Genomic DNA, 26,867 nt, shown 5'->3' with positions numbered 1-26,867 from the left:
GCAGCATCAGCCAGCCCTTCCCACAGTATTTTGTCCCACTTGTAAGTAAGGTACAGATAGAAAAAACAAAACTTGTGGTTACAAGGGAGCTAGAGGGAATAAACGGTCCTACACTAAGGCTTTCATGTAGTCAGACAACAGACAGAGCCTATAGCTCCAGGATATCAATTTGTCCAAGAGCTTATATGTGCATAGAGTTAAGAAGCCAAAACTGAAGTTGACTGAGGGTGGAAGGCAATGGAAACCAAGGCACACAGCACAGGAAGCAGCCTGGGCCAGGCCTTGGTCACTGATAAGCTTCTGATAACATCACACAGCTCCAAGAGCTGTTGCCAAAAGCCATATTGGTGCCTCCTGCCCCAAGGTTCCCATTGTCCACCAGGCAGGACACAGCAAGCCCCCAGACTGAGCCTTGTGTGTACCTTCCCCCTTGCAGGAGCAGGGTGGCTAAATGCTGCTCCAGCACTGTTCCCCCTAGGCACTGACAATTTTTTAGAGTACTTCACTGCTGGGTACACGATCTACATCCCTGGCTGACAGGCAGGAGCTGCTGATGCTCCCCTGAGCAGGACCCAGAGCCCCTAAAACACCGATTCCACATCACCCATCTCCACACAGACAGTCTTCAGCTGCGAGTAGTACTCGATGGCTGCCCGTCCATTCTCCCTCCCAAATCCTGCAGGGAAGAGCCAGAAGTGAGAACGCAGCTCCAGGCAGTGCCAGGTGCCACTCACAGCCCCTGTAACAGGTATGTACCAGGGAAGGTCAGACAGAGCTCACCTGATGACTTGTATCCTCCAAAAGGCAGCTCCACAGGGCTGCCATTGTAGTTGTTGATGAAGCACATCCCAGCCTTGAGAGCCGCCACTACCCTGTGAGCCTTCTGGATATCCCTTCAGGAAAAGAGCAATTCAGCTGGATCTGCTCCCATTCATCCCCCCCTTTCCTGACAGATGACATCCCACTAGAGAAAAGGCCAGCTGGTCACGGTGGGGTTTGGAGCCTGACCTGCCCTACTCTGTCTTTCCCTGCTCCAAGGATGTAGCACCTATTCCCAAGGACACTAAAATTTGGTTTGATTTGCGAGGGCAGGACAAGGACACCAGCACTGCAGATTAGGGCAAGTGGCCAAGAGCAGCATAGCAGGCTCCTGGTGCATCCTGGAGATGCAGGAAGGCTGGCAGCACACCAGCACCGGCTGGGAGGAGTCCAAAGGACAGCTAGGCCCACCCAGTACTTCAGGAAAAACTAAGAGATACATAATTTACAGATTTCCCTTTTGGCAATCTGTTGCTCCAGCTTTTCTGGAAGAAGATGCCCATACCAAGGCACTGCAAGAGCAGCATCGAGGTGCTGCAGTATTTCCCTTCTCCTCCCCTCCCTAGAACACTTCCTGCAACACTACCCAGTCATACCTGGTGAAGACACCACCTGCCAGGCCATATTTGGTGGCATTGGCTCTCTCCAAAACCTCCTCCTCTGTGTCAAATGGCAGGATGGACATGACAGGCCCAAAGATCTCTTCCTTCACACATGTCATGTCATCTTTGCAGTTCCCTGGAAGCATGACAGAGGACGTGTACCTCAGGAGGAAGAGCTACCAGCACAGCCTGTGCATTCAGCAACCCACACACCCTTTGAGACAGTGCTCAGCACTGCACAGCCTCCCTGCAGAGGAGCGAGTCCCATCCTGCATTTCAAAAGCCACTAACTGCACAACTCCAGTCAGACCCTCTGACAGCAGAAGGATGCAGCTCTTGGGAGCCTCTCTTGGTGTTTAGTACACCCATGCAAGTGCCTGTCCACACACACAGAGCCAGGTTATGCTGAACACAGCTTTCTCTAGAAGAAACTCAGCCACATCCACACATAAGACCACAGTACCGTGAGCAGGAGGGATCATACCTAACACACAGGGTCGCATGTAGTAGCCATTCTTCAGCTTTGGATCATCTGGCACGTACAGGTCCCCACCACACAGCACCTCAGCCCCCTGAGAAAGAGGCAAGAGGAAGGTAGGCAGGCATACCCAGGAGCACCCTGCCCAGTTGCTGCAGCTCTGCCTGGCCCTTGTCTTATCACAACAGGCCCCACTAAAAAGTTTGTCCCCATCTTTCTCATAAGCCCTTTTTATGAACTGAAACACTGCAATCAGGTGTCCCCAGAGCCTTCTCTCCTCCAGGCCAAACAACCCCAACTTTCAGCCTTTCCTCACAGGTGAGGTCCTCCAGCCTTCTGATAAATTTTGTGGCCCTCCTCTGGACCTGACCACCCTGACTTCTCAAGTATCATGGAGAGTGGCTTGGCAACTACTTCAGCCAATTCCCTCAGGACTCTAGGATGCATCCTCAGGTCCCATAGACTTGTCTATCTAGTGGCCCAAAACACCCATCAACAAAAAAAACAGCTTAACCAGGAAAGCACGGGGCTGGAAAGCAGTTGCCAATCTGTTTGTCTAACCAGAGAGAGAGCTTTCAGGGCACTCAAGGCAGCATCACGACCTCACCTGCTCCTTGGCCTGCTTGATAAAGCCCTGGACACGATTCAGATGGGGCCGGTTGATGAGGGCTCCCATCCGTGTGTCTTCCAGAAGTGGGTCTCCGATTTTGATTTTCTGGGTGCGTTTCACCACCTCCTTTGTGAAGGTATCCAGGATCTTCCTCTCCACGAACACCCGCGTGCCGTTGCAACACACCTGGGATACAGGACAGGCTGCTCAGAATAGGAAACACAGCACTCCACGGTCCTTCCCTGCTTGGATCCTGCTACAGAGATGCTCAGAAAAGCCCCTCCACAGCTGCTACAAGAGTTAACTTGTCCCTGGGAACAAGGAACACAAGATTACCCTGCAGCCCTGGGCTGCACTGAGCAGTCCTTGTTGGACATAGTGGTTCTGATGCCACCAGGTGGCAAAAACGCATCAGGTCACCAGCAGAAGAGACCTTGAGCTGACTTCTCAGCTCCCAGAAATGACCTCGTTGAGCAAATTTGCAAAGGATTACACAAAACCTGCAGCACGTGTGGATATCCCAAACTGAGGAAGGACAGACCCCCACAGTGCAGCAGCTCAGCACACCAGACTGGAAACTTCTGCCCCTCCAGAGGACACCAGCAGCGCCAGACCAGAGCCCAGGACACAGGAGCAGCTGTGCTGAGCTGGGTACTGGGTGTCAGGGAGGCTCCAGGTCTGGGAAGGACAGGGCACTGGCTAAGGCATGCTCTGCTGGTACACTCTGCCCTGGCTTCTGCAAGGGCATCCCTTCTAATCCCTTCTGGGAAATACATGTCAAGATAGGAGCTCTAGGACATCCCTCACCAGGAAAACTCCAATTGTGAATTGGGCTCCGCTGCCCAATTGTGAAACCACCCTGCCTCTCCGGCAAGGGCCATTCCTGCACCACGGATACACACCTCGCCCTGTGTAAGGAAGTTGGCCATGAGGGCTCCATTCACAGCATTCTCCAGGGAACAGTCTGAAAAAATGATAAGGGGGGATTTGCCCCCCAGCTCAAGGGTGACTGGCTTGATCCCTTTAGCTGCCATCTCCATGATCTGAGGAAAACAAGGACAGAAGAAACAAGTGATCCACTGGCCAGGGGGAGGCTGGTGGAGAGAGGCAAGAGAGACCCAAAGGGGGAGGTCATGCAGGGCCCTTCACCAAGAAGAGAAGCAGCACGAAGGGTAAGCTGGGTTTCTAGATGTGCTTAGTTCAGACTCCGGACAGCCTCAGAGAGTCTGGGTTTTGTTCTTTTAAAGATAAACCCAACAGAACCTGGGGAGGCATCTACAGGAATCCTCATGTTCAGCAAAAGCTGCCAGCAGCTGCAGCTGCACCTGTGTCACTGCAACCCACACGTGCACACACGTAGGGAGCATTCAAAGGACATTTCCCCTCTTTCAAAATCAGAATTTATTTCTAGATGTCCTTCCAGGGACTTTTAATTTTTGAATAATAAATTGAGGGTGACAAATTCACAGATGTTAACCTCTTGCCTGAAAACAGTAGGTTGCATGCAGCTGAACTGAATTATTACCGCCAGAAACACTCAGGCAGTTTCCCAGTGCTGCTGTTTTACATACCCTCCTCCCCACATCGACATCCACTTAGGCAGCTCAGACTTCACTGCAACCACGGGTAAACAAGCGAAGATGACCAAGGGGTTCCTCTGAAAGGATCAAATGCCCAAGACCAGCAGGCTGACTGGATCCCCAGCATGACTCTGTACGTGCCACCTCCTTGCTCAGTCCCAAAAATGCCAACCTGCACCCCTTTTTTACAAGCCTCATTTGGAAAACCTCGAGGAAGTATTGACAGCAGGCCCCCTGTGTCCTCGAGTGCAAAGGTGCCTTTACCTTCATGCCAGTTGGCACGCTGCCAGTGAAGGAGATTTTGGCCACATCTGGGTGATGACAGAGGAACTGGCCTGTGGCTGCCCCACCCTGCACCACATTGAAGAGCCCCTTGGGCACCCCGGCCTCTGTGAAGATCTCTGCCAACCTCACCACAGAAACTGGGGTGAAGGGAGAAGGCTTGAAGACCATTGCATTGCCTAAGGGAATCCAGAAAGAGGCAAAATGGAATTAACACCCCAAATGCTTTAGGTAAAACACAAAACAAATCCCCACCACACACAATGACTTTGTCTCAACAGATGCCATAAGTTTCCCCCAAAAGAGGAGGAAACACTTTCAGCTGATCACTGACAACTAGCAAAAGGGTGTACTTCCTGCTGGGAAGGGCTGGGGGAGATGGGACTGCTGGTCCTGCCCTGCAGACATTTCCAGAGACCTTCCTCTTCTGGTACAGAGCCAAGCTATGAGCATTTTTCATGATGCACTCCCACCCTCTTGACATCTGAGATGTTCCTGCTTTCATTTCCTTTCCCTTCCTGCCAGAGCAACAGCCTGAAGGTTCTGCTAATCCTTCAACACTTCAAGGTAATCCTAGACTTTATCCCCCAAATCACTCTTCCCCACAGGATGAGCTGGTTTGAAGAGATGCTTGTGTGGGCAGGTCCCCATTACCGCAAGCCAAGGCCGGGCCAGCCTTCCAGCAGGCAATCTGGAAAGGGTAATTCCAGGCTCCAATCCCAACACACACCCCGAGTGGTTCTCTCCGAGTGTACCCAAAGCATCCCCCAGGAAGTTGGATGTGTTCACCTGCAAACAAACAGCCAGAAGGTAGAAAAGAGCAAAGGCCCTTCCTCTCTTACCAGAGCTTTAGGGGTCAGACCTGGATTTGCCTGAGAACAGACACACGGTTTTACCCCAGCAAGCTCACAGAACGTGTGTGAGTGCCCACAGCAGCAGCAAAGAATATCTCTCAAAGATATTCAGAAAATGGAATGGTCCATCTCTTAGAGAAATCAGCAGCAAAGATGGCCTTGTGCCATCAGAGATATCAGGGAATGTGGGACAGAGAACAAAGAGCAAACTCCAGCAACATCCTCACCAGCCAGAGATCCTGCCAGCCCTGCGTAATACTCCAGGCACTGCCAGGATATGTCGATGTCCACTCTGGCTTCAAAGATGGACTTGCCATTGTTGATGGTCTCCATGGTGGCAATTTCTTCTCTCTGCTCCTGTGAGAGGCATAGGACAGAGGCAGCACATTAGAGAAGCCCATAGTAGAACTCCACAAGGAGACAGCTGCTTCCCAAGCACATGAGTCCCAAACGAGATTCTGACATGGGAAACTTTCATCCCCAAAAGGGTCATTCCCAACTGCTATACATCAATTTCCCAGTGGTGACTGAGCACAGGGGAATGTCAAAGAGAAAGGTGCTGGAGTTCACTGCTAGTCCAGTCTTGCTTAACATCCCTGTTTATCTAAGACATGAACAAACACGAACTTAGAAGCTGGCTAGCAAACAACGATTAGAGTTCGCAGAACTAAATTGGGAAGAAGAGCAAACAGCAAGACCAGGATGGAACCAGAGGATTTAGTGAAGGACAAGCAAAGCAACACAGCTAGGGACAGACCAGCTCCCAGGCAGAAATATTATCCTGCTGTCTGGCAGGAGCAGGAATTTGGCAGAAAGAAAACAGTTTTCTCATGACATATACACACTGGGGAAAGAAGGTCTGGGTTCTCACAGATCGGTGCCTTGATGAAGATTAACTTTGATGCTCAAGAACCTTATCTCATAAAGAAGTTTGTGATAAAGCTCACTTAAGTGTATCCTCTCCTACGTGTATTATCTGAAAAAAGCCAGTATTCCTATTTTCTCTTACTGCCAAGACACACTCCAGTCAGGTGACAACGGCCTCCAACAAGCCAAAAGTTCAACAATGCGAGTTATGCAATTTTAGCTTTGAAATCTTATGCAGTTAATCTTTGGAGTTGTTTAAAGAAGCACAAGCCCTGCAAGATGTGGACCGGATGGCTTCAGTTTTATATGTCTTCCAACAGAATTAAGCTGAGATGGCACACACTGGCCTTGAATCCAGTGATAAGACCAAAGCTGCACAAACGGGCGCTGAATTCAGTGATAAGAGCAAACCCCTGCCCAAGGCAGCCTCCTGTCTCTTCTGGCCAAAGGTGGGTTTTAACTCCTGAGCTTCTCCTGGAGCTCTGGAAGCCTGCTGGAAGGCCCCAACAGCCACAATAACCCACAAGGAAGCTCACAGACAGAACCACTCCTCCCCAAAAGATGCAGCTGTCTCCCACGACATACCCGGATAATTCTGGCAGCCTCCAGCATCACCCTGCATCGCTCCATGCCAGACATCTGACTCCATATTTTAAAGGCAGCCTTTGCACTCTGCACAGCCAGATCAACTTCCTTCTCACCAGAGCAGGGCAGCTTGCATAGCACACGACCTGGGCACGTTTTAAACAGGGGATAAATAAGATGGAAGTCTCAGAAAAGGGGCTCAGAACATGGTTTACCTTGCACCAAAACCCAAATAGTTCAGTCCAGCCACCCATACCAGGGACAGAACTTCCCCCATGATTCCCACTGATTTGTGGGAATTTGCTATAGAAGAAGTGCTGTAATTCAGCTGGTCTGAATTAAAAGAGCTGCCACCCTCCACAGCCACGTTCTAGTTACTAATTAGCTCCAGTTGTTACAAAATTCCTCTGTTTCCCCGTGGAGTTTGTTACACTTCTACCACCATCTTCAGGACTCAGTTACACATTCCTCAGAGTCGTTAGACACTCTCGAAGTGATTCCGCTGAACCCTAGGCACTGATAACTAAAAATAAATAACTTTAGAGATATTTAAATCGTGGAGTTTTGCCAAGATCAAGCACCACTGGTTTTTTTGCCTGACTGACAACGAGAGCTGGCTTCTGCTGTTAAAGACTGACGATGGGGAAAGGCTGGAGGCAGGAGGGCCACCAAAGCACGGTGGCACTGGAGCAGCAGGGCGTGCGAGACACCCGCACAGGTGGCACCCAGGCCTCGCAGAGAGGTACCGCGGAGGCTCTCCCGTGCACCGACCCCTCGGGCTCAGGGTTACCCCCACCCCGGTACCTGTGGCCGGCTCATACACCTCCTCCACCTGGCCGCCGTCGGCGGGCTGGACGCGGGCGCCCGCCCGGTAGTTGAGGGGCTGCTGGATGGTGACGGTGCCGGTGGCGCTGCTCATGGCGAGGCTGGGAGCGAGTGCGCAGAGCCGGGGGAGGAGGGTGGGCAGCCGGGTCTGTGCAAACATCGGTGGGATCCCGAGAGGCGCCGCGGCGAGAGGCACCGCCTCCTCCACCGACGCTTTTCCCCCGCCAGGGCCGCGGGTCCCGCCCCATCCAGGGGCGTGCCCGCCGGGATGGAGCCGAACCCGCGGCCCCGGGCGGCGCTCCATCACCCAATTAAGACACATTCATTAATTAACATGCCCATGCCGTTTATTTCTCAGAAACAAAAGGTCGAGTTATCTTCTCAGAGATGTTTCCTGGTTTGATGAGCGATCAACTGCTGGTGGAACACTCCAAATGGATGATGATTTCAATACTGCATAGCCTGGTTTTGTTTGGACAGGTGATGCCTGGTGCAGAATCCCATCTTGTTACCTCCCAAAGGCAGTCTAGTGCACTGGCCAGGCCTTCCATGAAGGCTGTGCTTTAGGAGAACTTCCCTGCCTGAGGTGGGGGGCCAAGGAAGCCTCCTGCCTGCTTGGTGGCAGCCCGGGAAGGAGCAAGACCGAGCATCTTCTGGATATTCTGCAAAAACAAGAACAAAGAGCAGGATAGTGTCAGACCATGATGAGGGAGACAAAGAGGAAGAAATCCCAACTCTGCTTACAGAGTTACAGAATTGTTAGTTTGGAAGGACCTCTGGAGATCATCCAGTCCAACCCCCCCAAAGCCAAGGCAGGGTCACCTGGAGCAGGCGACATAGGGATGCATCCAGGTGGGTTTGGAATGTCTCTAGAGAGGGAGACTGGGCAGCCTGCTCCAGTGCTCTGCCACCCTCAATGTAAAGAAGTTCTTCCTCCACCAGTTGAGATGAAATTTCTGGTGTTTTAGTTTACATCCACTGCTCCTCATCCTGTCACTGGGCACCAGTGAACCGAGTCTGGCACCATCCTCTTGGCACTCACCTTTGAGATATTTATGTGAGTTGATGAGATCCCCTCTCAGTCTTCTCTTCACCAGACTAAACAGGCCCAGCTCCTGCAGTCTCTCCTCATTAGAGAGATGCTCTGACCCCAAAATCATCTTTGTGGCCTCTGCTGGACCCTCTCCAGTAGCACAAGTAAAACCTCCCCACTAGTTTCAACAGATTCAGGTTCTCGCCCACACAGCCTTATCCATCTGGCTACTGTTTGTTGGACCTCTATCCCTGTATGTTCAACCCAGCTTAGCACAGAGCCAGACAATCATCCCCAACAGCTACATTTAGAGCTGGGCCACTCTTCCCCACCTCAAAAAAAAGCCTCTGGTTACCAAATCCACATTTTGGCTGAGGGTTCTTTTCCACCTGCAGCTACACACCCCACAGTCAGCTGGCAGGTGCCTTGTCAGTGTCTTCATGCACGTGTTGGTTTAAAATCAACCTACGATATCTTTGCAATTTAACTGCAGTGCACACTCAGGAGCAGGTTCCCAACAGCTGCTCACGGGCAGCACCACACAGCCCTTGGTCTTCCTAAATTCCAGAAAGCACTGCTGATGGCGGCCCTCAGAGCCAGAGGGTCTGCAAGCTGGCGAGGAAGGCCCTCTCCTAATGCAGCCGGAATTTGGGTCAGCAGCATGGCAACCACAGCGTGTGCCAAGTCCAAGTCAGGAGCTTAGGCACAGAATTAGCATGAATGCTAGTGCTGCAGACAGAACAATGGGGCGGTGGAGACATGCACGATAACAGGACGTATGCAGCAAACCCCAAAACCTGACTATTGAGATGACCTCATCTGCATCCGAGCAGGGTGTTTCAGTGGAAAACAACAAACAGGGAAAGAATTAATTAGCAGAGCCAGGCATAAGCTTTTTTTAAAAAAAAAAAAAAAAAATCACAGCAGAATATTTAAATTTTATGTTTTTCTTGATTTTTGAGAAATTTCTTTTAAATTTCACAACAGTATGACTACAAAGAGCCATCTTTGGGTTTCATGCTTCACTGTAAGGAACTCCAGCTCAAGGTGCTGCTCCTGCAGTGCTGGCACAACAGGGACATCTTATGCAAGGGAAAGAAGAAAACAACTGTGTCCTCCTCATGTCACCAGCTGAGTCCTGGCTATTGAGACAACAAAAGGAGGAAGGAGGATTCTCTTCAAACCTGAGTGTCCTCTGCAAAATAACTGTCAGGATATGTCAGACAGGAAGGAGAATAAACCAAAAAAAAAAAAAAAAGAAAAAGAAAAGGCAGATAGTTTTCTAATTCCACAGTAGCTACATTAAAATAAAACAATCAGGAATCATTCCAGGTGGAGACTATGAAAAGGAAGGTTTCAGCCCACACAGAAGCATGACAGTAAAGGAGGGGAACACTTGAAGAGGAATTACGTGAGGTCCAAAAGTCCATAACCCAGCCACTGGCTGATGTTCAGCAACTGAACATACACGAGAGCATTTAACTCCTTTGCGAGGCTGCTCCCCTCGGCACCTCCTTAGTCAAGCAATGGACAGAAAGGAGGAAACAGGAGCAGCCGAGGGACAGATCCAGTAACACCAGAGGGTGCTGCAGAGCCAGCAGCAGGCAGGACCAGTATCATATGATCTTCCTACCGGCTCACCCGTGGAGCAGAGAATCCATGGAACCGAAGAAGTGTGCACTGCCTCCGACCTGTTCCTTTTAGCATTGAGGGAGAGGAGAACTGTGGTGCTAAAGTTTACTCCAACTGCTTGAACAGTTCTAAGAGGAAGGGAGATGATAGTCTGTATGTGAATTCCAGACCACAGTCAGTCTCCAGCATTATCCTTCCATGTAGTCCCCTCCATGCTGTGGAAGGCAGATAGCATCATGCACTAGCTCCAAAGCAAGTTTTTCTGGATAGCAATCCTGAAGTCTACAAAGCTGGAAACACCAGGGATGGGGCAAGGTTCAGCAGAAACCTTGTCCTGTCTGCTGTGGGACACCTTACACAAGGAAGTCTGCAGAGTCTACTTCCAACACAAACATGACCATTACCTTCAGGAGCATGGAGGGAAGACTAAAAATCCAAATTCTCCATCCAAGCTCTTCTGATCTGCCCTCAAATGACTGCAGGAAGGACAGGATCTGCTTCTGCTTTTGTCTTCAAACCCAGAAGGGGCCTCAAGGCAGCAAGTGGCTCCCTGCCCTAAAGACCAGGCTCTGTGGGAAAGTGCACTCCTGGCAGGAGGGATAATTGCTGGCTCCCCCTCCCACTGGGAACACGTTTCAGTGACAAGCAGCCTAATCTACAGTTCAGATGCGTGTGAAAAGGAAGTGAAGACCAGCAAACGCCCGAGGAACAGCAGCATATCCCTCTTCCCAAACAGCACAGGTGAAGGCTGGGAGCTCAGAACCAGGAGCGGGGACAGAGGATGTAACCCTGACATTACACCTCCCACCCAGCCCAGCAGACTTTCCCAGCTGAAACCCAACAGCTCAAGGACCCTTGGAAGGCCTCTCCCAGAAACCCTCCTCTCTCCAAACAGGAAGGCAGGAGGAACTAGGAGACAGGATTTACGTGCCAGGGAGAGCTGGGAACAGCGCAAAGGAAGTTACTCACTGTGAGGTGACTATTTTGGGAGATGCTGGCCAGGTCACAGGCAGCAAGCTTCCCAGTCAGTGTTTGAAGAGTTTATCACCCCCACACGCCTGAGGGCCCCATGAAGAGAGTGCCTGATGCTGCTCCTGCCTGTCCCACTAATGTAACCACCGTCCAGTTAAGCCTCCCACCCTCACGTACTCCCCTGCATTTCCCATCAGGTCACTGCTTTTTCACACACACAAGAGTTCCTCCACCTCTGAGCTTCACAGGAGCATCTCTCTTCCCTGCCGTTGATCCCTTCACAGGCAGCTCCAGGGAAGGCTGAAGGATGTATGATCTCCTTAGTTCGTTTGTAACCTGTTCCCTGACTTTTGGTACATCTCCACTCCTCCTCTTGTGTGAGCAGCATCAAGCCAGACACAAACTCCCATGTCAGTTCTCCTCCCTTGGGCTAGCAGCTGTTTTGAAGCTAACATGGCAAGACTTCCCCTTCTGAACACAGTGAAATACAAAGGATCACAAAACTTTCACCTCCAAGGTCATTGAAAAGCATTAAGTGCAAGTCTTTGGCACCATTTTAAGCCCTTAATTACTTTCATGCCCTCTCCCCTGGCCTCTCACAGCACTTCAAAGTCCTCCTCCCTATGCTGTTATCACCTAGGTTCTTTCAAATAGCAATAAAGCCAGGAGTAGGATGCCAGCAGCAATCACAGCTTTAGTTCCTCCTTTTGAGCAAACTGGAGTGTCCCTGCCCTTCCCTCCAGGTACCAAGGAGGAAGAAAGTGCCTGACAGCTGGAGAACTGCAGGAATCCATGTTAATTCATGCTAACCATGATCAGGTAGATAAGGCAGCATTATGCAGACTGCAGTCTAACACTTTGGAGCACAAACACCCTTCTCCAAAGCAATAAACTAACTTCCCTCCTCCACAGGGCCTCCAGCATGACCTCTCAAGCACAGGGGCAATTTTTTTCCCAGAACTTCTCTTGAAAGGCCAAACCACTGCAAAGAGCTCAGTGTTTCTGAGTTCATGCCATCCACCAATTTCACCATATGAAACAGCAGGAAATTCCCAGGACTAGGACTAACCACAGGAATTATATTTCTGGACAAAAATGGGGGATTTTTCAGCAAAGGAGTTCCCCAATCAACCAGATGGGTGCAGAAAAATCTTGCTGGCAGTGCTATTTAGTTTCATGTAACTTGCAACACTGCAAAGAGAGGACTTCCCATGTAACAGGTGAGTAGCACAGAGCAGCACCAGACAAGACTGCTTGAAGGAACAGCATCAGACTACAGCATACCAGGAATTCTGGAAGGTGATCTTAAGAGCTAAAAATGTCTCATTTCTTTCAAAGCAGCAAACACTGCTCCAGTTCCCAAGTCACTGGGAAGTGAAAGTCTGTCTTGCAGCAAACAGTCAGGAATCCCCTGGCCTTTGGTACTCTGAAGCTGCACCTGCCTGGAGTGAGGGGTGGGCCAGATGAACTCCAAGTGATCATTTCAACATAAGTTATTCTACAGTTATGTAGAATTTTGCATAGGACCAGACACAGATCCATTTCAACACAAGCATCCAATACAAAAGGCTATGGAGAATTCCATTTATTAGCATGCACTTCATGACTAAAGGAAGTCTCTGTTATGGAGCTGCTCCATGAAGCTCATCCTAACTTCTGACAGCATCTGGCATAACACATCACTTCCCTGTGCTGATGTGCTGTAAGTCTTTTTAAGTCCCCTGCCACCCCCCAAGTAAAAGCAGCTAGAATTCAGGAAGAAAATCAAAGGCAAACAAAATACAGAAGCGCAGGTAATTTGCAGCTAGTTGCACCAGCATTCATCCAGCCCCCAGAGTCTATTAATCTGGGAAAATCTGGAAAACAAAGTAAACTGGCTGCACTGAGAAGGTCCTCTTGTCCTCATTGGCCATTCTGCCACTTAGGCTGCCAGTGAACCTTCCTGAACAGGCACTTCTCTTATCTTCACTGATATCCTCACCCTCTTCCAAAAGATGGGACTACTGAGCTAATCTGGAGAGTTGTGTGGATCCTACTCTTGGCTTATCATAACAGACCCTCTCTGTCTGTGTCAAGTCCCTGACACTGGGAGAGACTTGACATCCAAGGTAAAGTTCTTAAGACTCTGAAAAAAATCAGGCAGTCAGCAAAAACAGGAAGGACAAACCCAAAAGAGCAGGTTTAACTTTTTCCTCACTTTTTTAGCAACTTCATGGACTGATGAAACCTTTATAGAACTACTAGTCACCAAGGAAATTTCCCCTAAAGCTGCTACTGTTTGTAAAGATGCACACATTACTGTAAAAGTCATAATTACTAAAAAGTAGGATTCAGATTGGCTTCTGATGGAGACAATCTCTTGGTATGGCAATCCACAAAGTTATCATACAAATCAGGAATCCATTTCTGCCAACTCTGTCCTAGAGTCCTGGTGCAAGTCTCTAGTCAAGTCTTCCAGGCCAGTCCAGGATACTGACTGTTTTTATGATCTCAACCTAGAATTGCTTTGAATATGAGGCCTAGGAATGAAGGCAAACAACGGATCAAAGATCATATGTGCAATACTGGACTGCAGCAGTAAATTCCTCTTCATGGATGGAGATGTGCTTTCCCAGCTCCAGGCACATAGGAGAGACAGCAGTGTGCTCACCTGTCTGATTGACATTGTGCAGAGAATGTAGAGGAAGATGAAGGAGCAGTCGGTGTAATCCTCACCCAGCAGGTTGCGGTGGGAGAGACCTTGGATGTACGAGAGGGGGATAAAGGGAAGCTTTGCCACCACTCGGCCATCAAATCTGGAAAAGAGAGCACTGGATCACAACTGGGGACAGTGAAAGAGCATTTGGATACGGAAAGAACAAGTGAGCATCTTCAACGGGCCACCAGAGCAGATGAGACCACATGGAAGGCTAAGAAGCCTTGCTGCCTTCTCCAGCCCACCTCTTCATATGCTCCACCAAGGAGACTGAGCACGCCTCTCTCACCAAACCCTCCACACTCAACCATCCACAGGGTAAGGAGGCTTCCCTCAATAACAGTTTTGGCACAGTCAAAGAAGTTCATAGTGATTTAAGTGATGGACTGGACAAGCTGTTGTTTCATAAAATCTTGGTCGGTATTTTGTAGTTTTCTGGTGCATTTTATTTAACAGTCAAATTTAGCAGATCAGTTCCCAGTCAGCACTTCAACAGATGATGGATGACTGTCACCCTGCTGTATTGCAGTTACTGCAACAAGACAGACTCTTTGCTTTAAGCAAAAGAGCATTTTTTAAGCAGAGAATAAATCAAAAGACACCTTTTTCTTTCCTGGAGCAACCACACTCCTCAGCACAAGAGGGTCATCAACAGAACACATTTAATACCCCCAGTCTTCTCTGCATTAGCTCTGAAGACAAGGCAGTGCAGAGGCAGGATGATAGTGCATATTCCAAGCGGCATGTCCTGCTCCTGGAATTCCTCCAGGTCCACATTCCAGGGCATCAAGCAGAGTGTGAATTCTGGCCAGTTTGCAAAGATTTCTCCCAAGCCAGACAGTCAACCCAATCTTTTGAAGTGAGTGTGTATGATGCCTCATCAGCATGTGCATATTTGGATGTTATTTTCTCTGCATGTGCTGATTTTCGAACAGGTGTTTCTTGTTTCAAGAGATTCTAAATGAGCCTTCTTTCCTGTGGAGATGCATTCACACAGCTACAGCTCAAACACACGCCAACTTTGTTTACATCTCACAGGCAGTTTGGCAAAGGAGCTCGGAACGGATGTTTATCTCCCTCTAACATCCCCCAGTGGCTTCAAATTCTACGTTATTCCTGCTGTGAGAATGACAAGTACTTCAGCAGTAGCACCCCGAGGTACCTGCTTTTAATTCCAGCAGGTTTTCACAGTTATGAAGAGGTACTGAAATGCTCAACTCCTAGAGTAAGGCAGAGAATTGATTGCATTAAAAAGTTTCTGGCAAGAGAGAACTGAGACACACGGAAGCTAATTTCTCTCCCAGGAAAAATCCCTGGTGGCTTGGAGGCCACCACTGCTACACATCTCGCTGCCTTTTAAACCACAACAGTCATTCAGCTGCTTGTCTTGAGCACAGCATTCTGCTCTTTGGGTTTAAATCAGCCTTCTTGACGCTTCCTTCCAGCATGGTCCAACCTGCTGCCCCATTACTACTGACACGCTAAGAAGGAGAACAGCTCATCCCAGTAATTTCCATTTTGGCTGAGCTGGCACTTGGCAAACGTGAGGTGCCCAGCCACAGAGTAGCAGCATTTGCATAATACTCATCCAAAGGGTGGCACAAAATGCTGCTTCCACACAATTCCTTGCTCCTTTTGTCCCCTGAAGCCATGACCTCACTCAAGACCAGGAAAAGCAGCAAATGTGGCTGCAGCCATTTGCAAGCCTCAGCCACCCTTTTTTCTCCTTTTCGTACCACACCCACAGTGCCTCCATGGATGAACCAGCAGTAGGGAGAAGAGGAAGTCTAAGAGCCTCCTAAATCCGTAACTGAGCTGCTCTTCCTGCAACAAGCAGCTACTCTTTATACTGTGCCAAGAGACTGGCAGTACACGAGAATCAGCTCCACCAAACCACTGTCAGCTTCAGACAGTGCAGGTACCACCCACCAAAGCTGCCATTTGATTCAGGTCCACTGGCTACTTTGTACTGAGACCGGGAGCAAGGATTTAATTATGTAGCCCCAAAGGGCAGGCAGTCAAATCTTTAGATTCTAATTCAATAACCTCAGCTATTAGCAAGAAAGTTATTCTAGCTCTAACAATCAGTGAGGTCTCTGGATACTTCTGCTGTTCATGCTCCCTCTAAAGAAAGAGGCAGTTAAAGGAAAGACATGCCCAAAGGTTGACATAAAGCCTCTGTCTAGTAGCATGATCTCTGTGGGCAGGAATCCTCAAAAGAAGAACAAGGCAAGTAAACTTAGTGGGTTTTAAGTTTGCTGGTTTCTTCTTTTCTTTTTTTTTTTTTTTTAAGGTTAATATCTATGGAAGGAGGAGACACAAAGGATTTAACCCAAATCAGTTCCTTCCTAAAGCTCTTAATAAATTTACAGTTCTGTAATACTAGTTGGGCACAGAATACTCAGAACAACTGCCTCTTCCCCCTATAGGAAAGTGGGCAGAGTAGGGTAAAGCCTTTTGTTTTTCCACTTGTTTCAGTGCAGGGGTGGTCTTGATGTTTGTATTGCACCCAAATAGCACAGAAAGCACTTGAAGGCCTCGAGTGCAGCACTATAAATCCCCCTCAGACACCTTGTTGCTGGGGATGTGACTCACGATGCACCTCCAGCCCTGCTCAGGGCTGCAGTGAAATGAGACATCAGTGACTCAAGACTGTACCCAAATTTTAGAGTCCTTTAGCGCCGTGTTGCTCTGCTCAGCTTCCCAGCACCCAGAGAATGCTAGATGCTGAAGTCTGACTAAGCTGAATAAATAAAGAATCCACACAGTGGCACTTCTGTTATTATGTTACCCCAAGTTTGCAATTTATCCACCCACAGATCTCCAGTAAAATAACAATTCACTGTATCCTAGGGACTGCCAGCACAGAGGCCAAAGACTCTGGTGCCCAACGATGTAAATTCCTGTTTGGAGGACAAGCATATTGCCCAGATATCAAGCAACCTCCTAAAGGTTATCCTAATCATGTCCATGTCATCTTCAGATTTAACAGCCAACAGTTCACATTTTAAGTGAAGCAAGTTTTAAAAGTCGAGCACAAGTCTTTCAGATTTGCACACCTGAAACAAAGCTTTCTATAACCGTGTAAACCAGTTTGGGGGTTTTTAATCTTTGGTTTGGTTTTCTTTTTTTTTTTTTTAACTGGACCTATCCCAGGTCACTTTTAAAGCAAAGGAAGATTGAAGCCCATGCCTGGACCTGCCAGTATCTGGACTCTGATCACCTTAAGTAGGGCAACAACAAACTCTGCAATTACAGCTCATTTCTAAGGACAAGGGAGCTGACCCAGTTTTGCTTGCAAGAGCATTCTGTGGTCACACTATTATAGTCAAGCCAAAGTAGCTGAAGACTGAAGCTGCTTGCCTGACATCTCCCAAACTTGCCCTAATCAGGATGTTCCCACACAGAAAGGGTATTAAAGCTGTGTCTAGACTGAATGCAATTTATTGAGCTTGATTGTCTTCAGTATTCAATGTTCCCTCTTGAGCAGAACGTGCATGTGGTGACTAAACCACCCCATCTTCATATGAAATATTGATCCATTTTATACAGATTAGTTACAGTTCTTGGCTGGACTCTGTCACTGCAACATCTGAGGTGATAAAGGGAAGGTGGAGAATATATTCACCACAAAAATTTAAGAAAAAAATCCAGGAAGTTGATACTTACATGGAGTTGAACATTCCCATCAAGGCAGTAAAGCAGAAGCCAATGGCAAACATGGATTTCATTCGAACCTGCAAGAAAGGTCAGAGATAATCAAAACAACAGGCCTACACTGAAGAATTATGAGCTCACACCCTCATGAACAGGCTTTGTACAGATCACTGAAATCTACAGGGTAAAATGATGACCCAGAAGACAGAGGGATTATAAAAGTGATTGAAGAACTCCCAAAGATAAGTTCGGTCAACAGCTGGGTACAAAGGCAGGCACAGCGCAGGCCACTGATGTGAGGAATTGCATCAGGGCAACAAAACCAAAAAGTGCTCCAGAATTTTCCTGTTACCTTCCACAGGCTCTTTTTTTCCTTAAGCCTACACAACCAGTCAGCAGGGGATCATTACAATGACTGAAGTTACAAGAAGTCAGACAAATTCTACTTTGAAAACATCACGGAGACTTATAAAGCTGAAAATGGCTAAGGTTTGGCATGAGAGATGAGGCAGTAACTGCTGGAGAACTCTGTGGCTCACACTAAAATCTGTAGAGAATTATTAGAGAAAACCCAGAAGGACTTTTCAGGAAGAAAAGCAGCTATGTCTGCCAATTGAACAAAGTCTTTCTGGTGGAAAACTGACTGAAATCCCCAGCAGTTGGGAACTGGGTTTAATTTTCATACCATTGACAAGTCCCTGTTGTTATTCTTCAGCTTCTCTTCTTGTCTCTCTGCAAAGACAAAAACAACAGTTATAATCAGTTCTGTCAACCCAGAAACCAGAGTGTTTTCATTTCCAGGAAGACTTAACCTTTTTGGCTGTGCAAACAAATAACACTTCCAAAATCAACTCCAGCTCCCTCTGCCAGACAGTAGAAAGTGAAAAAACTGTACATAGCCAACCATTTCTCCACCACAGCAACATGCAGCAAGGCTGGCACAAAGAGAGGAGGTGGCTGGAATCACACATTCAGCACTTCTGAAAGAAATGCACCGAATGTCAGATTTGCTAACTCAACCAACTGACACAGTAGCATGAACACTATTGCCAGAGAACAGAGACAGTGCCCCTATATCACAGTTCCCAAAGAAAGTGGTCTCAGTTTGCCACACACCACTGTAAATACGTTGTGTAAGTAAAGATTTCATTTTGGAGGTGTCAGAAGGGACTTTGAAACAATACAAAGAGCTGGGAGCTGCACCTCAGCAATGCCAACATCCTGCTTGTCTCACTAATGAATTTTGGACTCTTGTCACACCTAGGAGGTTCTCCAAAGATAGATTTCCTACATGAAATTCAGTAATGTGTGTATTACTGTGCTTTGCAGAAAATACTTTAAAATACTCCTTTGGAAATTTAGTCTGTCCTTAAGTCACCACAAACTTCAAAGATACTCAGAGATCAGAGAGGACATTTTCCATGCCCCTCATTGGAGGACTGCTCTGGCCTCGAGCATTATCCACTACCTGTCACCTTTTTTGTCCCATGTCCCCATCATCCCTTGTGCTCCTCTCAGACTGAGGATCCAGAGGGGCAGCCAGGCCTTGGAAGCAACACCCAGCTGAAGCAAGGATGTGGATGATGAAGAAATATCAAAAGAACAGCGTGAATGAAGAGGGAGTGATGCAGAAGGACTGTCAAGTGTGATTTTCCAGGGATCCCACTGAAGTTTCAGTACAAGAGGCCCATGAAACAGAAGCTCCACAATTCTCTAAGCACAGAGACTCACAGTGTTACGAAAAGCAACAGCAACACCCTTACCCAATTTCTTAGAATCCTCTTGGCTATTTTCAGTCGCTCCTAACTACAAACCATCCACTCTGGCAGGAACTTTCCAGACACCTGCTTCCTGACCCAGGTGGAGAATTTTGTTCTGGGACATTTCAGCAACCTCAAGCCAGTTCTTCAGGAATCACATTTGGCACAAATACTTGTTTTTTCCCCTCTGCTACATAACTAGCCATCTTTTTAGGTGGGCTAAAGGTTACACAAGGAAAAGAACACAGCCGTGATCCCCCAATATACCTGAACTGTCTCTCACCTATTTCTACAAATTCCAAACAAACAGGCTCTGGGTGTTACTGTTCATCCAGCACTCATGTGGATTCCTGATAATGTCACTGTCTTTCCTTCCAGAGGCACATGGAAACAGAAAGCAGTAGCAAAGTTTAAGCTAACAAATTAATTTCTTAAGATGAAATGACAAAAAGCCACACCACAATCTTAAAGGTGTCCTGTTCCCAGCAGTGTCAAAAGGTGATTTAGACACAATGTGACTGAAATTTTTAAGTGTAAAGTGAACTGAAGTTTCATAAGTAGGAAGCACCAAATTAAGCCTTCTCCTGCAACTTTCACCCTACCTCCTTGTGCACATGCATGATTCACCCCTTATGAAACCAAGAAATATCATCCACACACCTCCTGTCTTATTCTGCACACAGAACAGATGGCAACTGAGGCAGGTCTGTACCACAGCTGCTACTTATCCATAAAGCCTCAGTCAATATTTATTTTTCGTTAACTAAAATGGTAGAATTCAGAGGCACTCCAGCACAAGTAAATTTGCTGTTACAACAATGCCACATCTTGCAGAGTGATTTGACATCCAATAGAGTTACTGAAATCAGAGATTTCAAAAGCAGTTAACAGCTGTGAGTCATTTTCTGGAAGTCCAGCTTGACATTTAGGGCCTAATTTTTCAGAAACATCAGGAATTCAGCTTTGCCTGAAAACAAATGAGATACTGAAGTTATGCAGCACTTGGAAAAATAAAAAAATCAGCCTCAGTATCTTCGGTCTGGCCAGCAAGCATCACAGCAAACAAAATCAGTGGTCACTTCCTAAGTTCTGATCTTAGTCCCTTTGTGCTTTGTTTTTCCATCAGCAAAACAAGATTATTTCAGCGTATAAAAAAATTGGTGGAGCATCTGAATTCCTCAGATTCTACTGTTTATTAGTTTAGTCCAAGCACAAGTACAATATTGTCTGCTAGGAACATAGCTTGGACGGTGCCCTGCAAAAAAAAGCCACTGTCACACTTTTTAATGTTATGTGTAGTTGTTACATAGGGTCACTTTCAAAGTTGCCTCATCCACCAGGCAGTGTTCATCCCACACAGGGATTATTCAAGATGAAGAACTGAAAACACACAAGAGGAAGCGTTTGGCTCCTGTCCCTTCAGGAATCTAAGGACAACAGGTTTTCTACCTAGGAAGAACTGTTTGAAGATGTGTTTATAATTCCCAAGCTTTGTACAGATCAAATGACTAATCCAGCTACCTGGAGTTACAGAGGAATGAGGAAACCAACTCCCAGGAGCTCTCAGAAGTGTTCCTGCCACAATTTCTGTAATAACTTAACTGAGCTTTGCTGCACGTTGCAAGTCCTGCAGATAACAGAACTTCCTAAAAGCTCACGTCCCTTAAGCATCTATTTACCTTGTTCTTGCTTAGTTCAGTACTTAAAGAGTTACCTTAGGAAGACTTCAGCTTATTGACAATGAAAAAGAATGGAAAAATAAATCACTGCCTAAAATTGAGCAAAACTAGTTTATCAAATTTGAGATAAATCTAAGGACAGTTATAGTCAACATAAACACCTTCAGCTCTGAAGTGTTCAAATGAGGGGAAAAAAGGAAAAAAAAGATCCAAAAATTACAATCACAGAGTCCTACAGCTATTGCAAGTTGCCAGTGCATTGCAAAGAGCTTTGACAAGAGAAATTAATAACAATCATGGCTAAAATGGGAGAGAAAGTCAATGAGTTCAGCAAGCGGTGCTGCTCCTCTCAGTGATCCGCCCATGTGACCAAAGCCATCAGAAGGCTGGATGTCTCCTGCCTTGGAAGAGCAAGGCAAATAAGTAAATATTTTTGAAAGGATCATGACTTAAGTTTCTCAGCTTTCCCTCATTTCTGAGGCACCAGTCTTACCTATCTTCTTTTTCTGCTGTCGGCCTGCTGATTCAGTTATCGTTTCCTTCTTCTTTTCCACTGCCAAAGGAAAAGATATTCCATCATTTCTGCACAGGGATACCACCACTCCTTTTCCACACACCAAACAAAACATTTTACTCCTGTAGAGAAGTGGGGCACAAAGCAGCTAGGTATGACTAAGAACATACTCAGAATCAGTAAGTTATCAACTATCAGGGATGATTACACCAATCAATTAAAAACTACAATTAAAAAATTCAAAACCCTGGATAAGATATCAACATATTTAAAGGGTTAATTTAGAACCCTGTCAAGAGCCCATTACATTGTAGACTGAGCAGTCTGGGGACAATTTTGGCTCAAGTGACCCTTGCTGATTTGTCATTAGTACTAGACAGTACTTTTGATTCAGCAAGTGCAATGAAAAGAGCTTTGTGGTCAGCTCTGCTCACAATTATCTGCAGTGGGAAGCAGAATACAGGACAGCCTGTGTTCTCGCACATCCCTTCTCCACAGGCCGGCATTCTCAGGGGAAACGCTGCCCAAGCAGTCAGCCACAGCCTCTCCATTCTTCAATTAATTAGTACTGAAGTATTTGCAATATTTTAAAGTAGGAGCCTAAGCTCTAAGGTATAAAACCCCAAATCAGACACTCACCAGGCATCTGCAACCCACTACCACTGCAGCAAGCAAGGCTCACATAGAGCCAGCACAGTGCACTTGTAACATGGTAAATGTGCTGCCCGTCTGCAAATGTTCTGCTGACAGCAGGGTTTCTCCAGGAAGTAAGAGATATTTTAATTCAAGAACTATAACAAAAGTACTACAAGAAGTGAGGATGATAAAGCATGACCATGATCTAGCAACAGATAGCAGCCCTTTTTTTCCTTTATCTATGTAAACTGCATCTACCATATCTACCTTATCAAGAGAGATTTGGCTCATTGTTAGCTCACAGATACCTGAGCACTAGGACTGTCCTCCCATATGAAGGACCAGCTCAGCACAGACCTTCTAGCCCTGATTTCAAAGCACAGAGGAAATAAAGACCAGCCAGACTTCCAAGCCACACGAGGGTTTGTAGAGCTGCCCTACTCAATGCCTGTGAGTCAGTCACAACTGCTCAGAAAACCACTCTGGCCCAGACAAGTTACCTGAACATCATCTCTTCCACGGCAATGTATTGAGACAACTGCTTTCTCCTAAGAACAACTGCATCTCCGAAAGGCAGGCTGAAACAAGGGGAAAAACAGGGAGCTTGTGCCCTAGGGAATACTGGAGAGAGGTGCCAGATGACTCAACGAACCCAGCAGTCACAGAAGGCTCTCTCCATAACTTTCCTTTTGCCAGCTGGGGAAACCTGATCAGTCCCCCCCTACCCTGGTCCACATAACCCCATGGCCCCTGACTCTAAACTCGAGACAGCCTTATGCCAACCCAAAGGAACAGCCCCAATTCTCCTATGGTTCCAGCAGAACAAAGAGTGTCAAGCAGTCTCTAAAGACACGGGAACATACATGACAACACAGCAGAAATTCCAGGGACGGCCTCTAGCCTTGCAAATCTACCCCCAGAACACTGACTACAATCTCTGCAGCAGCCTCAGACAACTGTGCCTCCTCCCCAGGAGGACAGGAAGAGATGAAACTAAGGAGTAACAATGTCTCCTTAAGCACATTACTCGGGCCCCTTTGTTTTTGCAAATGCTAAGGATCACTAGGACTCTCATGGGAGAGCTTAAAGATCTCAAATGTGTTTTTTCCTGTTTCAGATGTGTTAGATAACAGCTGAAAGGTGTGGCTCAAGTGGTCCACTTAGCAAGTTGTAAGCCACCAGGTCAGCCAGCTGTCCTCAGAACAGGAGGGGAAGGAAAAAGAAAAGCAAAGCTGAATTTTTAGTGACTCCTTATTTAGCTTTACCTTTTTTTTTTTTCTTGGGGTGGGGAAACGAACAAGGAGATCAGAAACTAATTGAGATGCATGAACCTCAGGTCTTTCCCTTCACAGATGATAGCCTAGATACCAGGAGAGCTATAAAAACAAACAGCATTAAACTCTTACAGCAGTCATTAAGCCCCGGAGATTAAGCCCTGCTAACTGCCCTCGGAACTGAACAGCACAAACACACAAGGACATTAAGTTTTCAGCTGGGTTTCAACTACTTCTCTAACTTGCTCTTTTGGGGCTAATTCCATCGTACACATAGGACAAGTGGGATTAAAGTGAGGCAGGCAGAGATGCAATCCTTGTCTGCTGCTGCCGTGGTGACAAAAGCCCCAATGTAGGAGCTGTGACACAAGCACACTACACTTGAACTCCTCAGTTTATTTTGCCTCAGGGAAGGCTGGAATGAGCTGGACAGGCAAGAGCAATAAGTGATAATATTGTTCTCTCGTGCATTAGGAGCACTGACACCCCAGTGAAATATTTTTAAGGTAAAACCAGCTCTATTTTGGCTCCAGTTGTCCTGTGCAGTCTCCTACTGCTCTAACCTGTGTAGGGTTCACATAGTTGAGTTTGAAAGGTCAGATGAATTTCTCCTCTACTCCTTGGCTTCCAGTACAGACAGGTCCATTGAAACACTTCATGATCAGCCCCTCTCCTTTACCATTTCTCTTAATATCCAAAGCACATCTTCTGACTGCTCACACTCAGCTCCCTTTTCCCCTTCCTCCCTCATCCTTTGCTCAACCGCTCCCAGGTCTCTCTGATGTCCTCCCTATGGAATGAAAATGGAGCTTATTTCCTTAATTAATTCTGTTAGTTTTCAGTTTACATTAGTATAATTTATTTTACATCAGCTGATAGCTCAGACCTTCTGTGATGACTTGGTCTTTACTCATCCCCTGTCATTAATTATCACTCCTAATCTTCACACATAATGCTTTCCTCTCATGTTATTCATTACTCAACCCCAGAACTTTCTCACAACAAACCTCAAATTCACCTTTTCACCCCTGAAAGGCAGAAATTGCATCTTTGAACACACTTCAGGCATTTATTTCAGACATTAGCCACTCTTGTTCAGAAAAACAGATGCCAGTACCCATCTCTTACTCCATTAACAGGAAGGGCAATTCAGACAAGGCAATAGGTCTTTGTGCTGAGCTTCCTCCAGCAAAAGACAAGAATTAAGGACAGAAACAAGTCCCCTCACTACAGATTTATGTAACTTGTAGAATTTGGCTCCTATGAAATCCAAGCTGCAGAAAGTTCTCACCCCCTGTAGAAATTTCTCAGAGCACAGGCATTACTCAATCTGACACCTGCTAAAGCAGGAGCAGCAGGACACGTTCCCTGATGTCTGAAGGGTACTTACATTTCTTGCTCTGCTTTTCCACTTCAGCCTTTAATCTCTTGTATTTGTCTGTCCGGTAAACCAGCACCCAAGTGATACCTGAAACAAACAGCAAGTAACCAGGTAAGCAAAGGCCCCCTGCAATAACAGTGATGCAAGTGAGCAAATGCACATGCAAAAATTAAACACTGCGTCTACAAAACCACGTCACAGCACAGCCAAGGCAGCACAAAGAACCAGCAAGAGGTATCATCCCTTTCCTTCATATCCCCTTCGCATGTTTCACGTAAAACAGAACTGTAAAATAAACTATGAAATAAGCTATATATAAAACTAAAAAAAACTTGTTTAGTTCTTAATTTTATATATGAACTACATATAAAATAAATGTCTTCAGAAACTGACCAGCTTCAGTTCCCTCATGCTCATATTTACCAGCTGTTGCTCACCTTAAAAATCAAAGGTTGATTAAGGCAATAAACATCTTTGTGTTCTGCTTTTTCACACCACCTAATTAAGGCCTGAAGAATAATTCCGGCTCCTACCAGGACCTGTCCATTAGCAGCATCACATTTTGAAAAGGTAAATTAAGATATCAGACTAGACTAGAAGATACTTCAAAAGTTTCTCCAGTCTAAATTTCTCGCACTTAAACATGATAAAAACAAGTTGAGCCACAAGAGGTTTGTGAGCAGCTCAATATCATCCCCTACACAAAACTCTTGGCCCCTTTTTTTTTTTGTCTATGTCTTGACAGCAGGGCTGTGCTGCTGAGTCCCTGGAATCACGAGCTGCAGGGGAGGGAACCCTGTAAACACTTCCCAGGTCAACACAGCTCCGTGCTGTGAAAGGCAGAGGATGTGTACACAGTACAACCCCTAATGCCAGGAGGGCTCCCAGAGGGCCAGTGCCATATTCCTCTGGGGACTCTCCCTTGGGATGCACAAAGGTGGTGTCTTGCAGCTCTGGGATGAAGGTTTGGGGGTAGAGGGGATAAAGGGGATTTAGGGATACAGCTCAGTGCCAGGAAAGGGGCCTCTGGCTTGTGACTACCCCAAAAAGGCACCTATCCGACTCATCCTTAAAAAGCTGCACCTATTTCAAGCACTTAAAAACAAAAAGTCCCTTCAAGCAGCCTAAGCCACCACCGTCGCACGTTCAGGCGGTTTCTTCACGTCCTTCCCACAAGAGCTACGGTGGAAAACCACCGTGTCCTCCTTCATCCTCCCCCCCTCCTGCGAGAGGGAACAACCCAACTCCTCTGCACCACAACCCAGTGCTGTTCGGGGTTTATTCACCGCTGTCCTCCAGGGTGCCCGTGAGGTTCAGGCGGCCCTGAGCCCCAGCGCCTCCAACCGCCCCACTCCAGCCGCTCCCTCCCGGCGCTCGGGGAGCCGCCCCCGCGGGCTCCGCGGCTCACCCTCGGCCAGCAGCGCGGTGCACACGGAGATGAAGACGATGAGGAGAGTGTCAGCGAACATGGTGCTCATGGTGGTGCCCCCGCCCCGGCAGCGCCGCCGCGCACCCGGAAGTGCACCCGGCACCCGGAAGCTGCCTCTCCGCGTTGCCTAGCAACCGCCGGAAGGGACAATCCGCTTTTCCGGATTGGGTGAGGGGCGGGGAAGCTCGGGGTGGCGCTGCCCGATTGGCTGGAGGCGGTTGTCAATCACGTCGCGGGCCCCGCCGCCCGCCGGTGAGGGAGCTTTTCTGTGATGGCGGTGAGGGCGGTCTGGGTGTGATTCTGCCTCAGCGCTCCCCGAGCCCCGCACACCGGGGCGTGGTGGTGCCCGCGGTGGGGTGGGGGTCATAGAAACACAGAATCAGTTTGGTTGGAATAGACCTCCGAGATCATCGAGCCCAGCCTGTCACCACCCACCACCACCTTGTCAACTAAACCCGTGTCCAGTCTTTCCTTAAGCGCCTTCCGGGACGGTGATTCCGCCGCCTCCCTGGGCAGCCTGTCCCAACGTCTTATGGCCCTTTCTGTGAAGAAATCCCTCCTAATGTCCAACCTGAACCTCCCCTGGCGCAGTTTGAGAGTATAAAGTCCGGGTGTGTGCAGCCAGCGCCGCCCTCCCTGCGCCTTGGTGGGATGTGGTGCCTGGAGCCGCTCGGAGGGGAAGGTGCACAAGGCGTTTGCTTTT

The 26,867-nt window shown here is 47.6% G+C and overlaps 2 protein-coding genes across 3 annotated transcripts; both read right to left on the bottom strand.

The window, feature by feature from the left end:
• Positions 1-202: 202 nt before the first annotated feature.
• On the bottom strand, positions 203-7,689 carry ALDH9A1 (aldehyde dehydrogenase 9 family member A1). Its single transcript, XM_027740609.2, has 11 exons — positions 7,482-7,689; positions 6,678-6,823; positions 5,453-5,582; positions 5,026-5,160; positions 4,354-4,550; positions 3,412-3,552; positions 2,507-2,695; positions 1,906-1,993; positions 1,416-1,557; positions 781-893; positions 203-676 (listed from the first exon to the last, which is right to left on the bottom strand). The coding sequence occupies exons 1-11, from the start codon at positions 7,660-7,662 to the stop codon at positions 582-584; spliced, it is 1,557 nt and encodes a 518-aa protein (XP_027596410.1). The 5' UTR covers positions 7,663-7,689; the 3' UTR covers positions 203-581.
• Positions 7,690-7,827: 138 nt separating this feature from the next.
• On the bottom strand, positions 7,828-26,273 carry TMCO1 (transmembrane and coiled-coil domains 1). 2 transcript variants are annotated; one of them, XM_027740611.2, is made up of 7 exons: positions 26,144-26,273; positions 24,745-24,822; positions 21,424-21,483; positions 18,177-18,223; positions 17,504-17,571; positions 13,790-13,934; positions 7,828-8,164 (listed from the first exon to the last, which is right to left on the bottom strand). In XM_027740611.2, the coding sequence occupies exons 1-7, from the start codon at positions 26,211-26,213 to the stop codon at positions 8,066-8,068; spliced, it is 567 nt and encodes a 188-aa protein (XP_027596412.1). In that variant the 5' UTR covers positions 26,214-26,273; the 3' UTR covers positions 7,828-8,065. The 2 variants fall into 2 exon arrangements, with proteins under 2 accessions (XP_027596412.1, XP_027596413.1); XM_027740612.2 differs by lacking the exon at positions 13,790-13,934 and having other exon boundaries at positions 26,144-26,271.
• Positions 26,274-26,867: the final 594 nt, after the last annotated feature.

Source organism: Pipra filicauda, unplaced genomic scaffold (genome assembly GCF_003945595.2).
Source record: "Pipra filicauda isolate LSUMZ 115617 unplaced genomic scaffold, ASM394559v2 scaffold114_size2234877_pilon, whole genome shotgun sequence".
NCBI classification, from domain to species: domain Eukaryota; kingdom Metazoa; phylum Chordata; class Aves; order Passeriformes; family Pipridae; genus Pipra; species Pipra filicauda.
This window is presented reverse-complemented; position numbering and strand designations above follow the sequence as displayed.

Coding starts and splice junctions, on each gene's coding strand:
- TMCO1 (XM_027740611.2), bottom strand. CDS start 26,213: ATGAGCACCATGTTCGCTGACACTCTCCTCATCGTCTTCATCTCCGTG. Junction 24,823..26,143: donor CACCGCGCTGCTGGCCGAGG/GTGAGCCGCGGA, acceptor TGTTTGTTTCAG/GTATCACTTGGGTGCTGGTT. Junction 18,224..21,423: donor ACAGCAGAAAAAGAAGATAG/GTAAGACTGGTG, acceptor TTGTCTTTGCAG/AGAGACAAGAAGAGAAGCTG.
- ALDH9A1 (XM_027740609.2), bottom strand. CDS start 7,662: ATGTTTGCACAGACCCGGCTGCCCACCCTCCTCCCCCGGCTCTGCGCA. Junction 4,551..5,025: donor TGGCCCGGCCTTGGCTTGCG/GTAATGGGGACC, acceptor GGATTCCCTTAG/GCAATGCAATGGTCTTCAAG. Junction 1,558..1,905: donor CATGCGACCCTGTGTGTTAG/GTATGATCCCTC, acceptor TCATGCTTCCAG/GGAACTGCAAAGATGACATG.